General features: G+C 39.0%; 1 protein-coding gene across 2 annotated transcripts in view; it reads left to right on the top strand.

Moving 5' to 3' along the window:
- LOC119780802 (receptor tyrosine-protein kinase erbB-4-like) overlaps window positions 1–21,297 on the top strand; it is a 465,078-nt gene that overhangs the window by 216,429 nt on the left and 227,352 nt on the right. For both annotated transcript variants that reach the window (XM_038280976.1, XM_038280977.1), the window contains exon 2: window positions 17,781–17,932. In XM_038280976.1, coding sequence (XP_038136904.1) covers window positions 17,781–17,932 — 152 coding nt within the window. The remainder of the gene's footprint in view (window positions 1–17,780; window positions 17,933–21,297) is intronic.

A 21,297-nucleotide genomic window follows, 5' to 3' on the forward strand; every position in this document is an offset into this window, starting at 1 on the left:
ATCTCGCAAGCTTTCAAGGTTTCACTCACAGATCAGTCTGGCTACTTTCCATTAAAGAAAATTTGGAGCCGTTCACCAAACGAACGTCCAATCAGCGTTGGCTTTGAGGTGGGTTGAGGTGTGACGCAACGAGAAGCACGACAGTTCAGTCTAAAGAACATGGCGGCTTCAGCTGATGAAACTAGCGTTAGCGTGGCTATCGAGCAAGTTTTATTGGAATTACAGAGTATTTCTTCACTGAAAGAAGAGCAAAACACTGCTCTGGAGGCTTTTCTCAGAGGAAAAGATGTTTTTGCTCTTCTCCTGACTGGTTTCGGCAAGAGTTTGATCTATCAATTGGCTCCTATTCGTTGTCGCTCTGATAGTACGTCATATGCATCGTTGAGCTGATTGGTTTATTTGTCCTGTCTATCACCAACATAGGCCAATCAGCTAACCACTATTTTCGCCCCTTCCCAAAATTACTTCAACGGAAGGTTTCCAGATGGATATGCGGAGCAAATCCAGCAAATCCATCTGGCGGAGTCAGGTTAGTCTTGAATTGCATTAGACCTTCAAAACAAAAGACTTAACTTGGATCTGTTCTTGAAACGCTTTACTGTAGACTTACCTTAGTCTTGGAGAAAAAGAGATACAAATTTGGTTTGATTGCCCCCATTAAGTCATAGATGTATCTTTGCTTTGCTTCCATAAAGACTTGTGTTTGGCCTTCAAATACTGAATTTTCCCCATAAAGAATAAAGATACATTTCTCTTTTTACTTGGACCTGATCCTTAAATCTTTACAGGGGCTTACCTTTCAAAGACTTGCAACTTTTCTTGGACTTAGACTTGGATAGAAGGTTGTCCTCAGCCTTTTTAAAAATGACTTGTAAACATGTCAGTTAGGTAATTTCTTGACAATGTTGGATGTTTCTAAATAGATTTTCTGAAAATGAGGAGTTGTTCATAGTCTTGAGTGTTTCATGCATCAAGTTTGCATTTCCTATAATGTTTAAAGGTTGAATGGCACTAGGTCTTTAGTTTTTTTCCTGTGTTTTAATGATCGCTGCCGAGTTTTCATTGTTGTGTATCTCACTTCCAAACGAGACCCGGAAACATCCCTGAACGCGTGTGTTTCATTTTCATTTTGACACGCCGTGTTTGTGAACACAATTCAAATCCAACAGCTGTGTTTGGAATAATCATGACTCTGGCACGGTGCGGAGAAACACACAAACCTCAAAGTGATTTATAAAGTGTAGTTCAGCTGACTTGAAGAGGCACAAATGGGCACAATCAAACACACCAATGTGCTTACGACGTCCCCCCATATTGAAACACGGAGCCCTCGCAGCATAAATGTCCCCGAACCTTCCTTCACAATGATTTCTCCCATATGGCTCCTACTAATATTCTGCTCGGAGCCAACACACTGGAACTGACACTCACATACACACACACGCACATTATAATGCCTTATGCATGTGTGTGAGTGTGTATATGTGTGTTAAGATCAGAGGCAGTCCTTCTGTGCTACATTAACCGCAAACTTCATTTCCCCACAAAGAGAAGCCACCGGCTGAAAATTGGCTGAGACGAGTCATTAAACCTATGTCAGACACAAGCATATATATACACACATCTGCTACACAAATGACCCTCCTTCACACACACCTGTGTCAGCATGCCTTGTGATAGCCTTGGAAGTGCTGAGAAATGATTGCTGCTGTGTTGGAGGGACTCCAGTTTTCAGCCCAGCTAAACAGGGTTGGGAATGACAGAGAGGGGGAGAAAAAGGGGAGGTTTGGTGGGGATGATGAGGAGGAGACCCCCACAGTGAGATGATTAATGTATCCGGACCCCCACTGGCCTCAGAGATCAGCCAACGGATACCAACTTGACGCTAGATGCTCAAATTGGTAAAAACTGTTGCTTTGTTGGACTAAACTAATGAAATATGCTTCAATTTCCTTTATATTTTCAATAAGTCTGAAAGGATAGTTTCCGAATGAGCAGACACTGGGGGCTGGTGCACTTCCAAAGTAAAACTTTTGTTGCTCAAAGGCGAGGTCAGAGTTCCCAATTCCAACTGCTTCTTCAGCAGCATCCCCTTCTACTTCCTGTCTGTTCTCCTTTATTTTTATCAAGCCTCAATCACCTAGTTGTCGGCTTCACTCATGTCAAACAGTTTCCCAGTATGTTTTCTATCTGCCAGGCGTTTCCCATCAATGTGAGTTTAATCTGCTCTTTGTTTCAAGCTTTGGATCCTGTAAGAATCCAAATACCTCCTACAGCAGATCTCCTGCTTTCTCCAATGTCATTATTATTTCATTTTTATCAGTTTAGATCGGTCTGTGAGAATATTAAGTAGTGTTGCACCGATACCAGTATCGGACGGGGCCCCGATACTGCCCTAAAATGGTTATATCGGTACCCAGCCTGGGTGCCATTCCGAACTTAGTCCCGCCCACAACGTTTGAGGTCGGGAAGTTCGGTCTGGCATTGCTCAGTAGTAGCGCGAGTATGCTCGCACAATATCTGGCGGGCCAATCAAATTGTCAGGGCGGGCTTTATACGATGATGGACAGATGGTCAACAGTAACGTAATCAACCACGTGACCAAAGCGCGCATGGGTGACAACAACAATGGCTGCCGCTGGAGAGTTGAGGTGAGTAGATTCTGCTATTAGGTCTGTTCTAGAAGATATCGACAGCAAATTAATTTTAAAAGAGGAACAGAGAAACGCGATCAAGGCTCATCTTCTTATTCTAGGCGTGCAACTGCACGCTTTGATTTTTGTTGACAACAACTATGCCTCGCTTAACATACGTCACGCACTCCATTGCTCTTATTTTAGGTCTATCCAATTGAATGCAGAGACATTTTTTTACCTGGTTCGTTCGAATCACGCCCCATAATCACAGCTCTATGGAGCAGTATCAGACTCATATTCTGACTAGAATTGAGTAGGACTACGTCAGGCTAATCGGTATCGGCAAGTACCAACAAATAGGGCACCAATACCATTTTGAGAGCCAAAGTTTATTCAACTATTGTGACCCACTCCTGGTAGGCAATAAAAAGTTCTAATGGATTCACTTGGTATGAGATTTTTTCCTGCTTCACAAAGATAGGCAGTAGCTTGACAAAGCCATGATGGCAATTATTTTACATTATTATGGTATCAGTATCGGCCGATACTGCACAGCCAGGTATCGGTATCGGGGCCAAAAAATGGCATCGGTGCAACACTAATATTAAGGTTAGGGGGCACTGCTTTTAAACCCATTTGTACACATCTGCTATATTGACAATAAAGCGACTAAAAAATATAAACAGTAGTGTACCAAATTAACACCCTGTGGAATCCCATGTGTAATTGTTAAGTTGTTTTTGAGTTGTTTAATAAATGAAGAATGGCTTATAAAGGTATATATTCTAAGTTTGACTTAAGTTAATGCTACAAATGTTTTATTATTTTTGTTAGATGATGGAAAAATTATCTAAAATCCTTATATTTGAATTAAACTTGTACTTATACCTGTAATTATTCAGGAAGAGTAAACTGTGGTTGGTTATATGTGTTCAAAAGATGAAGAAATCCTAAATCTAGGAATTATAATTAACATTGTGCAGGTTTTGGCATTTAGTTATAAAAGGACCACCTTCAACAGTAAAAAAAAAAAAAAAACTACCAGACATGAGTTTAATTTGCAGTATCAGTCATTTCTCTGTTCTTGTGTGCGTCTAATTTTAGGATAAAACTCTTCTTTTTTTGGATGCCGTTAGTTCGCGTGAGAGCTGAGCCTTTAAGCTGTGCAGCTGCCTCGTCAGCAACACCTCAGAGCCGCCCGGCTTCTGACGAGCAGCAGTGATGAAGATGATGGGGAGAGTTGATAGTAGAAGCCGGGATGAAGGCTGCCGGACTAGGTAATAACTCCCAGGTGTTTGAAGCCAGCCTGATGGGAGCTTAGGAGTGGGTTGGGTGGGAGTGGATGGTGATGATGGGATGGATTGTTGCTTCCTTTTTGGTGGAATTGCTTCTCAGAGCAGGAAGGCTTTGAGGCCTGAGTCTCTGGCTTAGGAGGATAATGTTTGTGTTTTCCAGTGGGTGGTGTTTGTGACTTTACATCTCAGGGTCTGTTAAAATCTTCAGAGTGTCTGTGTGCATTAAAACAAAGTATTACTGGCTTTTGTCCTTGTTTTCTTGTTTTATACATCAGCATTCCAGTCTCATGATTTCCTTGGTTTTCATTGTAATAAAAATAAGAGAAAAGAAGATAAATCCAGGTATCCTGCTTCAATCTCCTCACTCCTCCGGTTAAAATTGTGTCCTGCCAACCAAACTGTACAAAACTAATGGGGAAGCTTAGCTTCCATAAACTGCAGTAACTGCTGACTTCTTCAACTCTATTATTCTGCTCTCAACACTATTAAACAGCCCGACCCTAAAGTCTGTCGTTTGGACGAATTAACACAATTTAAATGGAGTCATTTGAATTCATTAGCAGCTGCTTATGTAGTAATCATAAAAAGTTCAGTGGCTGATTTATTTTACATTTTATTGAATACATAATAATTATGCTTTCTCATCCTAGCTAATGCTAACCCCGTGTGATGCAATATTTACACAAATATTTACCTGACTTCAACCAACATGAGTCGGTACGGAAGGAAGAATGTCACATTTAAAACATAAAAGACTTTAGGTACTATTAACATATAGATTTAAATATGTTCTTTTTGGCTTTTTTAGGAGCTACTCCGTTAAAAATAATAGAACAGGTCACTTCTACTACTATAATTTTTTTTCAATAACAATTTTTAGACAGTCTAGTATTTTTACATAAATATATGAGATACAACACTTAGCAAAATACATCAAAATGTCATGCTAAGTGTCAATAGGTTTTTGAAGCCGCTCGGATCCTTTACAATATATAAATATTTAATATTTAAATCACTTAACTTCATATTGATTTTTAACATACAGGGAAGCATCAGTTTTTGTTTATTATATGAAAATGACGTTTGATGATTTGTTTCGTCATTTGAAATATATTTGATTTTCTAAATGGTTATTTTTACAATGTATTTTTATATAATAAATACATTACATATTTATAAAACATGCATTTTAATATTAGTTATTAAGTTATTTATTTTCGTTTTAAAATAAAATAAAATAAAACAGGAAAATAAGAAATTTAATTCACTTTAAAATGTTATCCAAGGTTATCCAAAAATATCAAAAGAAAAGTTGGTTTAAGAAAAAAATGTGCTTGTTAAAAACAAAGGTCTTTCAACAGGAACACTATGGAGTAAATTTTTTTCCATTGTTTCAAGGAAATAGCATGTTAAAAAAAAATAAAAATAAAAGTTTTCAGAGTAACTTTGCTGCTTTCTGTGAAGTAATTTTCTATTTTTTTCTCAATTTAAAATTACATTTGCCGGATAACATTCTCTTTACTTCTGGGGGCGGGATTTCCTCTGGAATGAGGAGCAAAGATGCTTTTCTATTGGTCTGAATGAACATTAGCAACAACGTTTCTATCAGTTAAAATTTTTATTTATTTTTTTTTTTTTACTGCGAAAAAAACCTTTGAAAAAAATTCTATTTGTAATACTCACTCGTACTCGTACTCGTCGTCTCCCGCTCAAACTGTAAAAGAGAAATCTGAAGAGAAAACATTTAAATTTTTAGCATCAATAAAAACTTCTGAAAAGTAAAATTTAAAGGAATATAATTTGAAAGAATAAAACCTAACAAAACAGTAAAGTTGGTCTCTTTCAAAGTTTAATTTATGGATTCCATTTTTTTGTTTATTTCTCTTTACAAAATTTAGTTCTTTACCAAATAATGAGGCAAAATTTCCTCCATAAATACCTGCAACATATTTAATATATAAAAAACTATCTAAGAACCTAAGTTTTAGACATGAAATGTATATTTTCTAGTACTTTCTAGTAATATAGTTTCTGTTTTTAGACTGGTTTAAAGAAATAAAAAGAATATAATTTGACAGAATAAAAGCTAAGAAAACAATAAAGTTCATCTCAAAACATTTTTATAATACTTTTCCTTCAAAGTTTAATTTATGGATTCCATTTTTTTGGTTCTCTTTACAAAATGTAGTTCTTTTCAACAATAATTCTCTCCATAAATACCTGCAGCAAATTTGATATATGACAAACTTTCTAAGAACCTAAGTTTTAAGACATTAAATGTATATTTCCTAGTACATTATAGTAATATAGTTTCTGTTTTTAGACTGATTTGAATAAATATAAGAGTTTTTTAATGATGTTCCTTATTAAAGAGATCAGTTGCAGTCCTACTTTGTCAAACAGGTTTAATTGAATGACTTTTATGCATTTAAACCAGATCATTGAAGAAACCATCATTGAATGTAAACAGTTTAGTCAGCAAATTACATTTTTCAAAATAACCTAAATAGTTTAGAAAACAACAAAATCCTTCTTAGTTGCAGAAGGGAGTAAATGTAATGTACATCTCAACTCTGTCGAAGTTGACTTGCTGAATAAAGTCTGTCTTCCAGTTCGTTCTTCCTGTCATAAATTCAGTATTGTAATAATAAAAAGCAATTAAATGTCTCCTTTTCCAGGGGGAGTTTTGCTAATTCACTCGACTCGTGTTCCTCCCAGATCATATGTTATCTCAACAAACTGCCTTTCAGATCTACATGGAGCTTAGCGGATGGCAAGTTACTGCAGACTCCACCGTGTTGCATCAGAGGGCGCGGGGGTTCTGTCTTGATTCTGCCAGCGAGCAGATTAGGAAGGAATCTCTGTGAGAAGTTATGGCCTCTGAGCTGCTAAAACTGATTGCTGTGAACTTTTTGGAGCATTCCAGCTGTTTATGTTACAAGTTTGGGTGAAAAGCTCTGCAGGAAATTCCCTTCTGTAGTATTTTGGAATGTATTGTGCTATCCTTTGCAATTACAAACCAAGAGCTATGTTTTGCTCCAGATGTACATTCTTCCTGATAACTTATAACTACATTTTTTTTCAACATATATGACAGCATGAAATTCCCTTTGATTTGGATTGACTGATGCCAGTATGGGAAATTTGCAGGAACATGTGCTGAGAAAAAGCATCAGAGGTGGGACTCTGATCACAGAGCAGCCAGATGAAAATAGAGACAGGATTTTAAAGGAAAAAAGACGACAACTGAAGGGAGAACAGGGAGAAGAAAAGCTTAGAGAGAGAGAGAGAGAAAGAGCTGAGAGGGAACTATCTGGCTTTGAATCAAACTCCACTGGAAAATTTGACATCTGCAGAGGATTCTGAGAAATGGATAAAAATAACATATTGGGGATCCTACTTACATCCATCCTTTTATCCATCCATCATCATCATCCATCTATCCATCCATGAATTAATGCATCCATCCATCCGTGCATCCATCCACCCATCCAACCATCTATCCATCCATCCATGCTTCCATCCATCATCCATCCTCCATCCATCCATCCATTCTCCATCCATCCATCCATGCATCCATCCATCATCCATGCATGCATCCATCCATCATCCATCCATCCATGCATCCACCCATCCATCATCCATCCATCCATCATGCATCCATCCCTCCACCATCCCCCCATCCATCCATCCATCCATCCATCCATCCATGCATCCATCCATCCATCCATCCATCCATCCATCCATGCATCCATACATCCATCCATCCATCCATCCATCCATGCATCCATCCATCCATCCATCCATCCATCCATCATGCATCCATCCCTCCATCATCCATCCATCCATGCATCCATCCATCCATCCATGCATCCATCCCTCCATCATCCATCCATCCATGCATCCATCCATCCATCCATGTTTCCATCCATCCATCCATCCATCCATGCATCCATCCATCCATCCATGTTTCCATCCATCCATCCATCCATCCATCCATCCATCCATCCATCCATCATCCACCCATGCATCCATCCAACATGCATCCATCCATCCATCCATCATCCCTCCATCATCCATCCATGTTTCCATCCATCCATCCATCCATCCATCCATCCATCCATCCATCCATCATCCACCCATGCATCCATCCATCCACCATCCATCCATCATCCACCCATGCATCCATCCAACATGCATCCATCCATCATCCATCCATCCATCCATGCATCCATCCAACCATCATCCATCCATCATGCATCCATCCCTCCATCATCCATCCATCCATCCATCCATCCCTCCATCATCCATCCATCCATCCCTCCCTCCCTCCATCCATCCATCCATCCATCCATCCATCCATCCATCCATCCATCCATCCATCCATCCATCCAAATAACAACAACAACCTTAATTTATTTAATTTCACTTTATTCTATGAAAGATTCTGATTGTTTCCTAAAAAGTAAATCTTCCAACATACAAAAATTTAGATTTAAATCAGAAATGCCGTTATTTAAAATTCAACTTTTAATGAAATTACTTTAGTTTGTTAATTTCACAGTTTTTATTTTTTAGCCTATAAAGATTTGTTTGGTTATCTCTGGCTGACCTCCACACCTACCCAGCCCTGCATTGCTCAATTTATAAAGTGATTAATCATTCCCACACTGTCTGACACTTAAACCCAACGGAAAGAAGAATGGAAGGAGCCGTTGGGAGAAAAAGAAGCTGATGGCTGGGAACATGGGAGGAATAGGAATGTGGTGAAGAGTGAGAAGAAAGAGGTCTGGCGGATGGATCTGGACACTTTGGGAATGAGCTCAGAGAAAAGAGCATTTACAGTAGAGCGAGTCGATGTGAATGCTAATGCGGCGCTACGTCGCTCCCATTCTTGCCAATACAAGGTTGTGTCTTTCTTTCTTTGTCCCTTCTTCATTCTATTTCGATTTATTTCTTTGTTCAGCTTCACCTTTCTGTTTCACCTCAAATCAGTGAGTGTGTGGGTGTGTGTGTGTGTCCGATATTGGCTTTTCAGAGCAGCTTTCCTCTCACTTTTTCCCTCTCCGCACTGATGTTTTATAAGGACACACAAACAGAACCCGACATACACACTCTCACACTCAGAAGTAAGTTTTAATAACAGATTATTACAGAAGCCTGCTAACCTTTAATCTCTGCACACAGATAGAAAAATAAATCCTCATGCACATGCGCTTATTGATCGGGCTCCCTTCTTTTTTTTTATCACTTCCGTCATGTTTGGATGTGTTTCATAACTCGCCTCTGTTTGTGTGTGGTCAGCAGATCTCATTTATCACCATTGTCCAGCTCCATTCTGTTATTTCCTGACTTCCTGTCCCAAACAACCTGCGCCGACAGCAGCAGCTAATCGAGCCAAAGAAGGGCGCTCATCTTTGCTGAGCCAACGATCCATAAAGCAATATGAGAGTTTATGAGCTTTCAATGCGGCTCAATATGGGACCAGGTACGGCTATGCAGTGGGCCTTCTTTTTAACTGGTTCACCTTTTTGTGAAACCAAGACAACATTTATTTGAACATCTTTACACGTTGGGTCAAAGTGCTAAAATGTCACAAGCAGGCAATAAACAGGCAGGAGTGGAGGTTCAAGTTTTACTAATCTTAGAAGGTACCTGTTTTAAGTGCCATGCTAACCTCATGGTGGTTTTTAAACCCAAACTGTGTCTTTTCTTTTTGTATAAAGTTTTTAAAATTTTCATTTTAAGCTTTTCTGGATCAAAATTGACTACATAATTTGAATTTTCTTCAATATTGGTACAAATATCTATGGTAAATCATCCGATAGTTGCGTCCTGACCTGTAATCTGAGATCAAAGCTTTTGCAATGTAAGAAAAATATTTTATCTAGTTATAAAATACAACTCATTTAAATATAATTTAGTTTATTTAGACAGTATTGCGCCAATTCACAACACATGTCAACTGAATGCACTTAACAGAGACAAAAACTAGATCATATCATCATATGGTTGCAAGCTTAAAATAATAATATTTAAAGCCTCAGTGTGTAAGATTTTGAAAGTGGTGCACTATTTAGTGGTGAGCTAATTGAATTACAAACAATGTCATTGTAATACCTAAAGTGAAAGCTGGGGAGTATCATAGATGTGACAATATCAACCTCCTGCACAATTCATAGTGTCTCCGTCTAGAGATGAGATACAATGAGGTGCTGTCAATACCAACAGTGTTGGACACATTCATGCCAATATAGTGAAAGCTTTCAATAGTGAAAGCCATTCAAAGTTGAACCTCTGATAAACTTTATTAGGCTGTTGAATCACACTGGAGCATTACTGATGCACATGGGGAGGAGCAAACCTCCAGCTACACCTGAGGTAAAGGGGCCACAGCACCAGAGGAACGAAGCAGATGGTCTCTGGGCTGAGGCTGGGGAGTCTGAGCGGGAGTTGAAAAGGCTGGCAGGAATGGGAAGTCCACCCTGAGTTAATACAGAGGTACCTGCTGCTATTGACAAATGTGCATCCAGCATAAGCATTTCAGACAAGTAGCATTGCATTTCATTCATTTGTTACTGAAATAAATCCAAACTATAGTGCTTGCAGGTGATTTTATATTTTGTATATATATACAGTAGTAGCCATTCAAAATTTCCCCCACTTTCCTTCATGGGCCCTTGGCTGGTCCCCTACAATTCCCTTTTAAACATCAATCTTTGTACTACAAACTTGTTGAATTCCTGCAGTTGAATTCATCCATTAATCGAATGTACAGGATTCGCCCCTCCTCGATGGGCACGTAGAGATAGTAGCAGATATTCGATTGCATTGTGTCGATGACTGCAACGTTTCTAGAAGGGATCAATAATTAATTTTTGCTGGATTCCTAGTCTTAATGTGGGTCAGTAGAGGACAATATAGGGCCAGATGTTATGTGGGCAGAGTGGGTCAACAGGATGATCATATAACCTGAAAGCTTCTATTAAATGAATGTGTTTTTTCTGAAGACCTCAGCTGAAGTACGGGATTTTTTTTCCCATGTAATGCTGCATTGACGCACTAATTCGTGCTAAAAGTTCACCCTGTCCAGTAAATCGAGATAGATGTCAGTCAGGCCACGGTTCTCTATTTATAATCCCTTTTTATGGGTTTAATGCATAGATGTTAAACAGTTTGGAAGGATTTTTTTTCTTACCTGTCATCCCGATAAGGATCATCCTTGATCCTTCCTCTTGCTTCATATTTGTAGATTCTCTCCTACCTGCATGTGAACCTATTTCTGTGCGCTAATGTCAACTTTTTTTCACTTTAAAGATGGAAACAAGCTGAGGAAATTAGCTGGCTAGTTCTGCATTTTCTTATTAAGAAAAGAGGAACATAGATTGTTAGGGGGGAATGGGTTCTGTAAAATCTCTGGCCAACTTGATTTCTCAGAGTTTAGGAGTAACTTTAGTTGAAAAATGTCAAGAAATGCTTTGAAAGGTTTGGTGGAATTTCACTCATTATTTAGATATCAGCAGGTTTTTCTTATTTTGACCTAGAATTTGATATTAAAAAAACAGCAAAGTAAAAACTTGCATCTACTAATTTCTTTCCCAAAAAGTCGTATTCTAATAAATGGGCATTTGATGGTAGGACTAAAGGCTGATTTATTTATTTTTTAATCAGAAACCAGGTCGTCTGCCCTTTTTTTACCTGGATCCCTGATCTTTTTCGCCATCATGTCCTTCCATAGTCTCAAAAACTTGCCCCCACTTCCTCACCGCCTCGGTCGCATCTAGACCCACAGCTAGTTCATGATTCTCCCTCTTGCGTTGTAGCGTGGACTAACATAGCGCAGATCACTCTTCAATTTTGGGCATAAATCAAAAACATCTGCAGCAAGCTCACTGCGACACATTGCTGCTGGGAGTACAACCAGTGATTAAGCCATGCTGTTATTGAGAACCTTTTTTGATATATATTTCAAAAAATTCATCAAAAAAAATCTTTATTTTAGGGTACATTTTACAACTTAAATATACACTCAACGGCCACTTTATTAGGTACCCCATGCTAGTAACGGGTTGGACCCCCTTTTGCCTTCAGAACTGCCTCAATTCTTCGTGGCATAGATTCAACAAGGTGCTGGAAGCATTCTTCAGGGAGTTTGGTCCATATTGACATGATGGCATCACACAGTTGCCGCAGATTTGTCGGCTGCACATCCATGATGCGAATCTCCCGTTCCACCACATCCCAAAGATGCTCTATTGGATTGAGATCTGGTGACTTTGGAGGCCATTTGAGTATAGTGAACTCATTGTCATGTTCAAGAAACCAGTCTGAGATGATTCCAGCTTTATGACATGGCGCATTATCCTGCTGAAAGTAGCCATCAGAAGTTGGGTACATTGTGGTCACAAAGGGATTGACATGGTCAGCAACAATACTAAGGTAGGCTGTGGCGTTGCAACGATGCTCAATTGGTACCAAGGGGCCCAAAGAGTGCCAAGAAAATATTCCCCACACCATGACACCACCACCACCAGCCTGAACCGTTGATACAAGGCAGGATGGATCCATGCTTTCATGTTGTAGATGCCAAATTCTGACCCTACCATCCTAAATGCACTGAGTTGCCGCCATGTGATTGGCTGCTTAGAAATTAAGTGTTAACAAGCAGTTGGACAGGTGTACCTAATAAAGTGGCCGGTGAGTGTAAATGTAATACTTGGATGATGTTTTAAATAAAAAAATAGATGTTGCATGTATTCATTTCACGTAATTCATTATATATTTGGGTCCTCCATATACCTCAGAGTCCCACCCTCATCACATCGATTTTGGAAAAACCTAACACAGAAAGCTAAAACTTTCCAATTTCCCACTTTCCCAGTCCACACCATTCTGCTCTTTATAATATCTTCAACATCCTGCAGCCATGTCAGGGAATGAAGTCTGAGAGTGAGACCTACTGAAAAGGTCAACCAAGGCAATTTAAATAACTCTGATTAAACGTTGTGTTGGGATCAGAGCAAAAACTGTAGGTCACTGCCTCAGAGAGACGATATCCGCCCGGTAACCTTGCATGGCCCCACCGTCACTTCTTTCTCTTTGTTGTGTCAGTACACTCCAGGGTTTTACGTAATATCTGGACTCCCCGACTGTTTGAAACCTTTGTTTTGACTTGATGTGAGATCAGGCTCTCACTGCTCAAAACCAGATCGCTGGTTGTGTGTATAATCTCACAGTAAGCAGCGGATAAACCTTTTTCTTTTTTTCCAGAATAAATGTCAAATTCTCCTTTGATTTCTCCACTAGAAAAGGATGAATGCATCTAAACAGTTTGGATTCCATTCAAAATACCATTTTTATTTATGGATCATAGAATATGTTTCTGTACAAGTGGTCCAGAAGCAAGTAAAAACCTCTAAACATCCCCTAAAAGATGTAAAACAAATCCATAAATATAACCAGTGTACCAGCATTATTTAAAATGTACATATACTATAAACAAAATAATACTAACCACTATGAATCTAAACCCCCAAGAAGTTTTTAATGGCCAAATGAAAAAAATAACTAGAAACTTAAAGGGACATTGATTGAAAATAAGGTTTTATGCAGCATGCGAGCATCCTGATAATGTTTAGAGGGTAATTTATGAGTCTAAATAGAATTTCAGCATGGGCCAACATATTCTCATTATCAGTTCGTATGAAATTGTACGAAAAGTTATGCACAGTATTTTGAACGTTTTTCCTCGAAAAACAGATCAGTGCGCATGCGCAGATAGACAGACGTAACAAGCAGATCCACGGACGTACGTAAAGCTGGGAAAAACAGTGCAATTACTACTTCTTCATGTCTCTAACTAGCTTGCTGTTTTGTATCTTAGGGTAAGGGTTAATTGTATGTTAAATTCTATGTTATTGAATGGTGCGTAAGATGCGCATGCGCAAGGATATCTTGTCTCGAGGCAAGATGTAAAAATACAACAAAATACGCCGAAAAAACGTCAAAAAACGTACATAATTACGGTGCATAACTTTTCGTACAATTTCATACGAACTCATAATGAGAATACACTGCATGGGCATATTAAGCTGACATAAATAGATGTGGTGGCATCTGCTGGCAGAACCATGGACCTATCAGAGAGCCAGATGGTAGCAGCCATTCAAAAGTTCTCCACTTTCATTGATGAGCTTTTGGCTGGTCCCCTACAATTCCTTTTTAAAAATCAATCTTTGTTCTAAAATTTTTGGACATTACGATCTCATCTCCTGATCAGACCCTGTAATGCAGTGAAAGGGTGGAGTCCAGGAAAACGAGGGGATCTCTCTAATGGCTGGAAGTTGAAGGGGATTTTGATGGGAGTTGCAGGGAAGTGAGCTGCCATTCGGCTGGCGTTTCACTGGGAAGGGCCATTTTGAATGGCTGCTACTGTAAATAGAGCCTGACTAATCCTGTAATGCATTGCTGTAAAGCAACAGCTTGGCTTGATCCAATAATTACTGATATTAATAAAACAAACCGAGCTACAGAAACACTTAAGTTGTAGTGAATCCTCCTCCAGAACATCAAGGGAAAAAGAACTGTTTTCAGAGAGTTGCTCCAGTCTAGGCCAAAATATTTTTTGAGTTTTTCCATACTGGATCTTGGATTCTTCCACATCTCCACATTTCACAGGGAGATGTAAACTTGTTTAGCCATTTTAAGGTACTTTATTGTCTATCCCCTGCTTACATGTACATTATTATACTTTCTTTGTTTCTGTAGATATGTTCTCAAAATATAGATACTTTTTTTTTAAGCATACCTTTTCATATCAGAATGAATAAATTATTAAATATAACCAATATACCTGTATAATTAAGATTCTACATACCGTAATTTCACGACCGTAAGGCGCACCGTACTAAAAGGCGCAGTCTCAGTTATGTGTCCCATTTCTGTATTTAACACACACATAAGGCGCACCGGACTATAGGGCGCGTTTTTTATATACAGGTACATGTCCTCTACTACCTTTAAATACCTCTACTGCGTATTTAAAAATAGAGCGGGAGCAAAACTGAGTATGATTGTGCTTTATTCATGTATTTATTACAAAGTATTAATCAAACTTGGGAGCTGGCCGTGAGACAGACACATCGCTGATGACAGAGCTGTGATTACTCCTAAATTAACTTAAAATCCTGAAACCTGCCGACAGAATATGTTCGCTTTTATGGGTGCCTGCAGTTTAAATTATTTAGATGAAAAACACCTGCCAGCCACCGCGGTTAACCCGGAGGCTGCCCAGCCTAAAGGCTGCTGTTGAAGGGATTTCTCCTGTCGGTGCACCGCTGGTATGTGGGGGTCTGAGCGCCTCCGACAGAAATAGATAATCTGGATGAACTGACTGCAGTTATGAAGTTTTCAGGTGGACTTTCTCACTTAAAAACATATTAAAACTAATTTATTCCCACTGATCACAGCAAATATAGCTGCAAGATTTAGATTATTTAGATGAAAAAACACCTGCCAGCCACCGCGGTGAAGAGGAGGAGACGCGCCCAGAGGCTGCTGTTGAAAGGATTTCTACTGTCGGTGCACCGCTGGTATGTGGGGGTCTGAGCGCCTCCGACAGAAATACATAATCTGGATGAACTGACTGCAATTAAGTTTTCAGGTGGCCTTTCTCACTTAAAAACATATTAAAACTACTTTATTCCCACTGATCACAGCAAATATAGCTGCAAGATTTAGATCATTTAGATGAAAAAACACCTGCCAGCCACCGCGGTGAAGAGGAGGAGACGCGCCCAGAGGCTGCTGTTGAATTAAGTTTTCAGGTAGAAAAATAGAGCGGGAGCAAAACTGAGTATGTTTGTGCTTTATTCATGTATTTATTACAAAGTATTAATCGAACCCATCAAAGTCATCATCCTCTGTTTCTGAATTAAACAGCTGCGCTAAATCAGACATGCCAATTTCCCCTTCTGCGCTGTTAGAGCCACTTTCCGTGCAGCGCGGCTCCTCAGAAATAATGCCGGCTTTTGCGAAAGCTTGAACAACAGAGCCAACAGACACGTTAGTCCAAGCATCTACAATCCATCCGCTAACGGTGGCGCAACATGCCCGGCGCTGCCTTCCACTTATCCTGAAACTGTGGTCTCCGTCTGTCATCCATCGCTCCCACGCCGCTCGCAGCCTTACTTTGAACGGCCGGTTCACACCGATGTCGAGCGGTTGAAGTTCCTTTGTCAGACCCCCGGGATGAGGGCGAGCACAGCGTTTATTTTTTTTCACCATGTTTTTCACATCGGCTGTGAGATGGGCACGCAGCGATGATGATGCGTGGAAAAAAACACCTGTTCTCCTCACATACACCTGCCTCAGCCACGCTTTCATCATCTCCTCATCCATCCAGCCCTTTCCATTTGCCTTAATATGTCATCAGAGCGCTGTGTCTGTCTCGCTGTCAGCTCCCAGATCAGCTTCTCTGATTCGTTGATGCGGCGCTTCCAGCAGCAAAACTTCAATTTTTCCATCCCGAGCAGCAGCAGCGCGTTGGCTGCGCGCTCCCGAAGCGCTGCGCCTGCTGCTCAAAACGCACTGCGGGACCTTTTGCTGCGCCTGTACACTCGTCAACCGTTGACTTTGCATGTAAAATCGCTGCTTCTGCTGCACCTGCTGCGTCCGGTTCACAGCGAGCACATTAATTTGTTTCACCATGTTTTTCACATCAGCTGTGAGATGGGCACGCATGGAGTCAGATTAACAGCGATGGTGTGGTGATGAGTGGAAAAAAAAACACCTGGTCTCCTTACATTCAGCCACTCTTTCATCATCTCCTCAATGAGGTGGTCTCAAAAGTCGCACCTGCAACATACATAGGGCGCACCGCACCAAAGGGCGCACCGCACATTTTGAGGGAAAAAAAAGACGTTTATGTGCGCCTTATAGTCGTGAAAATACGGTATATTATTTTTACTAAAAATGCAGATAAAACATTTCTTTTTAGCAAAACTTTTGGTCCCCCTTAGATGTCTATTTTTTCTCTTTTAAAACAGCTTTTATTATTTTATTTCTTTTATCTCTATGTATTTCTTTTTTAATGCTTTTCTTTTATGCTTTTCTGTAGCACTTTGAGGCCTTTTTGGTGAAAAGTGCATTATAAATTAAATGAATTATTATTTATTATTATTTAGATAAAATAACTCTAAAGAAACCACTGTGAACTCCTACAAAAGTGGGTAAACTTAAGTTCTTTCACTTTAAAATGGAGCATGTCCCCACCTCCTAGCTACACCTCTAGCAGTTCATAACCCCTTCTAGCTACCTGGCCAATCACTGGCCACCTCTATGAAAATTTTCTTGCTCTGCCACTGCTTACTGATATTATTTACTTTACAAATACATAAATTATTTCAAGCTTTTTAGTTTATTCTATAAATTGTTTATCAAAGGATCTAAATGTTAACTTTGCCAAATGTTTAAACTTTTTTGAAATAAAAAAAAATTTAGGTGGATTTAGGTAGCTCTATAACCCAGGTGTTATAGAGCTACATTAGCACACAGTTAATCTCTGCCTCTCCACTCATGCGCTGGAGGATGCCAGCCATATGAGCTGTTTAGAATTAGCTTTTAGTTTAGTCTGCTGCTTCTGATCCTGCTGTTGCTGTCCGTCCCTTTTTATGGTCCGTGTAGCACAAGCTTTCGATGCACAGCACACAGCACAGGGCATGTCTTTTCCTCGTTTTTTTCCCCCTTTTTCCCTTCTTTTCATTCGGTCCCTTACTTTTATTTCACTTTAAAACAAAGGACAAGTGGCCTTAGTGTAAACCCTCCCATTTATTTGTGTTTCCCTATTTAGTTTGCCCTGGAACGGAGAACAAGCTGAGCACGCTGTCCGACCTGGATCAGCAATACCGCACCCTGAGGAAGCTCTACGAGAACTGCGAGGTGGTCATGGGTAATCTGGAGATTACCAGCATTGATAGAAACCGCAATCTCTCCTTCCTGAAGGTAAGAACACAGAAATCTGAACCGTTGAGAGTTGAATGGCACAGGTGGCTGACTTTGGATTTGTCCAGGACCATGGACAGCGCCTGAGGTTCAGCTCATCAGTTTTCCCCCATAAAAGCAAGAAGGTAGCCATTCAGCAGCAAGTTGATTCTCTGTTTTCTGCTGGATGTAGAAGCTGTAGAATATTAATATTTTGAGAAATAATGGCATCTATAGAGTGGAAAAAAAGAAAAGTTAGAATTCAGATGGCTTTGTAAAATGTTTTGGGTATATTTATTAAATGGCACACCAGAGGATTTGTGCGTTGCGTTTAGGCTTTCAGATTTGTTTAACACAGGATTTCAAATGAGTTCATCCCAACATGTTTTCAAAAAGAAGACATTTAGAAGCTGTTATGCTAAGAAGAGTAGGGGTTCCAAAACATGTGACAGACTGGAGACCCCAAAAAACACTTCACTCTAAGTGTATAAATGTATAAACTAATTATATTACATTCTAAATTTAATGGGGGAATTTAAAATTTAATTTTATATTCAATATGTTAAGTCATGATCAGTGACTCCCAAACATTTCAAACAAAAATATTTAATCAAAACAAAGACTTGCTACATATAACATATTTCCTTTATTATATTTATAAAGTAATTATAGTATTTTTAAAATAGACAGACATTTTTAATGACTTTTGATTATTTAAATGATCATTTTAACTGTATTTTCAGCTATATTATTGGGTATTTAAATATTTCTTTGTGCTTTTTAAAATTAGATGGTTTATTTAACTGAAATGAAGGATTTAAATATGAATTTGATAATCTTTTATTATTATTTTACATTTCAGCCCTTGAAAATAATAAAAAAACAACAGAATGCATCAATCTATCATGTATTTTATGGCCCTTCATATATCTCAGTATTTACGTCAACATGGTTATGAAAAACATCCTAAGACATTTCATTTTGAAAATTTTAACAGCGGACTGCTCGACCTCGACTTTTCCTACTCAAAAACACCTGTTCAAATTCAAACCACCCGATCCAGGTCAGGAATACAGATCAGACAGGAACAATTCTGGAATCCAGGAGCCTGTAGCCCAACTAAAGGTTGCGATTCCATCAGATCCAGACATATCTAGGGTTCCAGGAATCCACAGAGCATTCAGGCAGGTTCAGGGTTCCATCGGTCTAGCAGTGAGCTCTCTGATGGAGAGAAGCAGGCTCATTGGTTGAGGGACAAAGAAAAGACATGGTACCGGAATTACTGCAGAACTTTAAACTGGTGCTCTGACCTCCCCCAGGGCTCAGCAGAGAAGAGCCTGGACACGATCAGAAGACAGGAGACAAACATTAAACCCTCTATATCCTCAGGTTTCTGGGAACAAGAACAAGGGATTCAACTAAAACTCATGAAACAGACATGAATAACTGACACGAAAACATAAGGCGAATAAACTAAGAATACACAAATAAACTAAGAATAATGATCTGGCCCCAATAGCTGGGCTGAACCATATATCTACCAAAGGGAGCAGTTGAATTATCAAATGATAATTAGAGAGTGGGGAGGGAACGGCATGTGAATGAAGATCATTGACATTTTAGTTGTTTCTTTCTTTAGGTTATGCACTGTACACATATTGTTAACAGAAAAGGAAAAAATAACACTCAAAACGTTTAGATTTATGTTTAAATCCAAAGCTGAAAAACTTAGCTCCCGGAAGTAGCATAGGAGATAGGAGTGTTCCTATTTCCTGTTCAGCTCATGCAAAGAAACTGATGAAACAGAAAGGATTTAAATGCGTTTATTTTCCAAGGAAATACATTAACATTTAACACATTATAGTTTAGTAAGCTTACTATTTTTTGGGAGGGAAAAATATCATTTAGTTTTTTTTACAAAAAAAATTCAAGGGTCGCCCAAATACGCTGATGGTATAGATCATGGGGTAGGGAAGATCATGCTTTTGGGACGGATCGGGTAGTGACAGTGGCTATTAACATTAGCAAAACAGCTTCGGGCTAATCAATGCTCTTCAAGAGTAGTAGTCTGACTTCATCTCTGCTTTTTTAGAAACACAATACTGACACAAAAGGAAAAAATATCAAAACAATTTTTTTTTACTGGATTAGAAATGTAAATACTTGTGTTTAACTACAAAAAAAGCGTTCTTTCAAGGTGCACTTTTCTAAAGCAAAAAGAAGCTAACGTTTGCTAAGCTCATACGTTAGCTAAGCTCATAAGTACCAAATTTAACATTTTAGAGTATATTTCCACTTCTGTCAGGACACAGTCATAACTGTGTTAAACAAAATTATTAAATGATAACTTCAATTTTCTTTTTAATTTAACTTAGCCTATTAGCCTGAAGTATGGTTGCCAACTCCCTGAAAAAAAAAGAAAGCTGACCCAATTGCCTCTACCCTTCCTGGTATTTTTTAACTATTTGACTTAAATCTGCATTAAATTAGTTGCATATTTGTGAGTGACATGAACACATGGAAAACAAATTATTATCCAGCCATCCAACATTGCAAAAATTAATCGGAGCGCACAATAATAGGTTCACTCGCAGCTAGGAGAGAATCTACAGTCGCATCAAAAGCAAGAGAGGGACCATCTGGATGCATAAAGCATTCATAATATGCATTATATGGGTTTACATACTTGTGTTTGAAATAAAATGGATTGTATAACCATTTATGTCTGAGCACTTTTGACAGTATTCTGACTTCCTTAAAAAAAAGCCATTTGCAGTGTACTGGAGTGTTCTTCCTCAAGGTTTGAAAATAACAACAAATATTTTACATAATGAAAATAATATTTTTACTCATTGAAATATGCCTTTAGTTCACTTAAAAAGGCTTTCATAAACATGTATGTTTATTTCTGTTAAGATGAATCTCATGACATGAGGATGAAAAGAGCAAATCTATTTAAAAATCTTATTTAAGCGAACATGTTTTAGAAAAAGCGTTGACATCTTTTCCAAGGCAGAACAACAGAGACGCAGAGATAAGAGGAAAAGGAATCGTTTCATGGTGTAGCTGTTTCCCCTTGTTGCATCTGTATTTTGAGACGTCACCAGGCCCTAATCTAGCCCCCCACCCCCAAACTCCCCTCCTGCTGTTTAATGAAGTGAGGTGCAGTCTAATTACTGGGCCAGCACTATCAAATGAAGAGCAAAAACAGTCCCATTAGACTCGGCATCATTAGGGAAACAATTAGGCATCTGTGGGATCGTTAAATGGATGTGAAAGAGGTGACGCGGATCTGAGAGCACCAAACATCCTGCTGGTCACAAGTAACCAGACTGATACCATGTAGATCCTTATGACTGCAATTAACTGACAGTATGTAGAGGACA

Source organism: Cyprinodon tularosa, unplaced genomic scaffold, assembly GCF_016077235.1.
Source record: "Cyprinodon tularosa strain WSP-4 unplaced genomic scaffold, ASM1607723v1 ctg166, whole genome shotgun sequence".
Classification (NCBI taxonomy): Eukaryota; Metazoa; Chordata; class Actinopteri; order Cyprinodontiformes; family Cyprinodontidae; genus Cyprinodon; species Cyprinodon tularosa.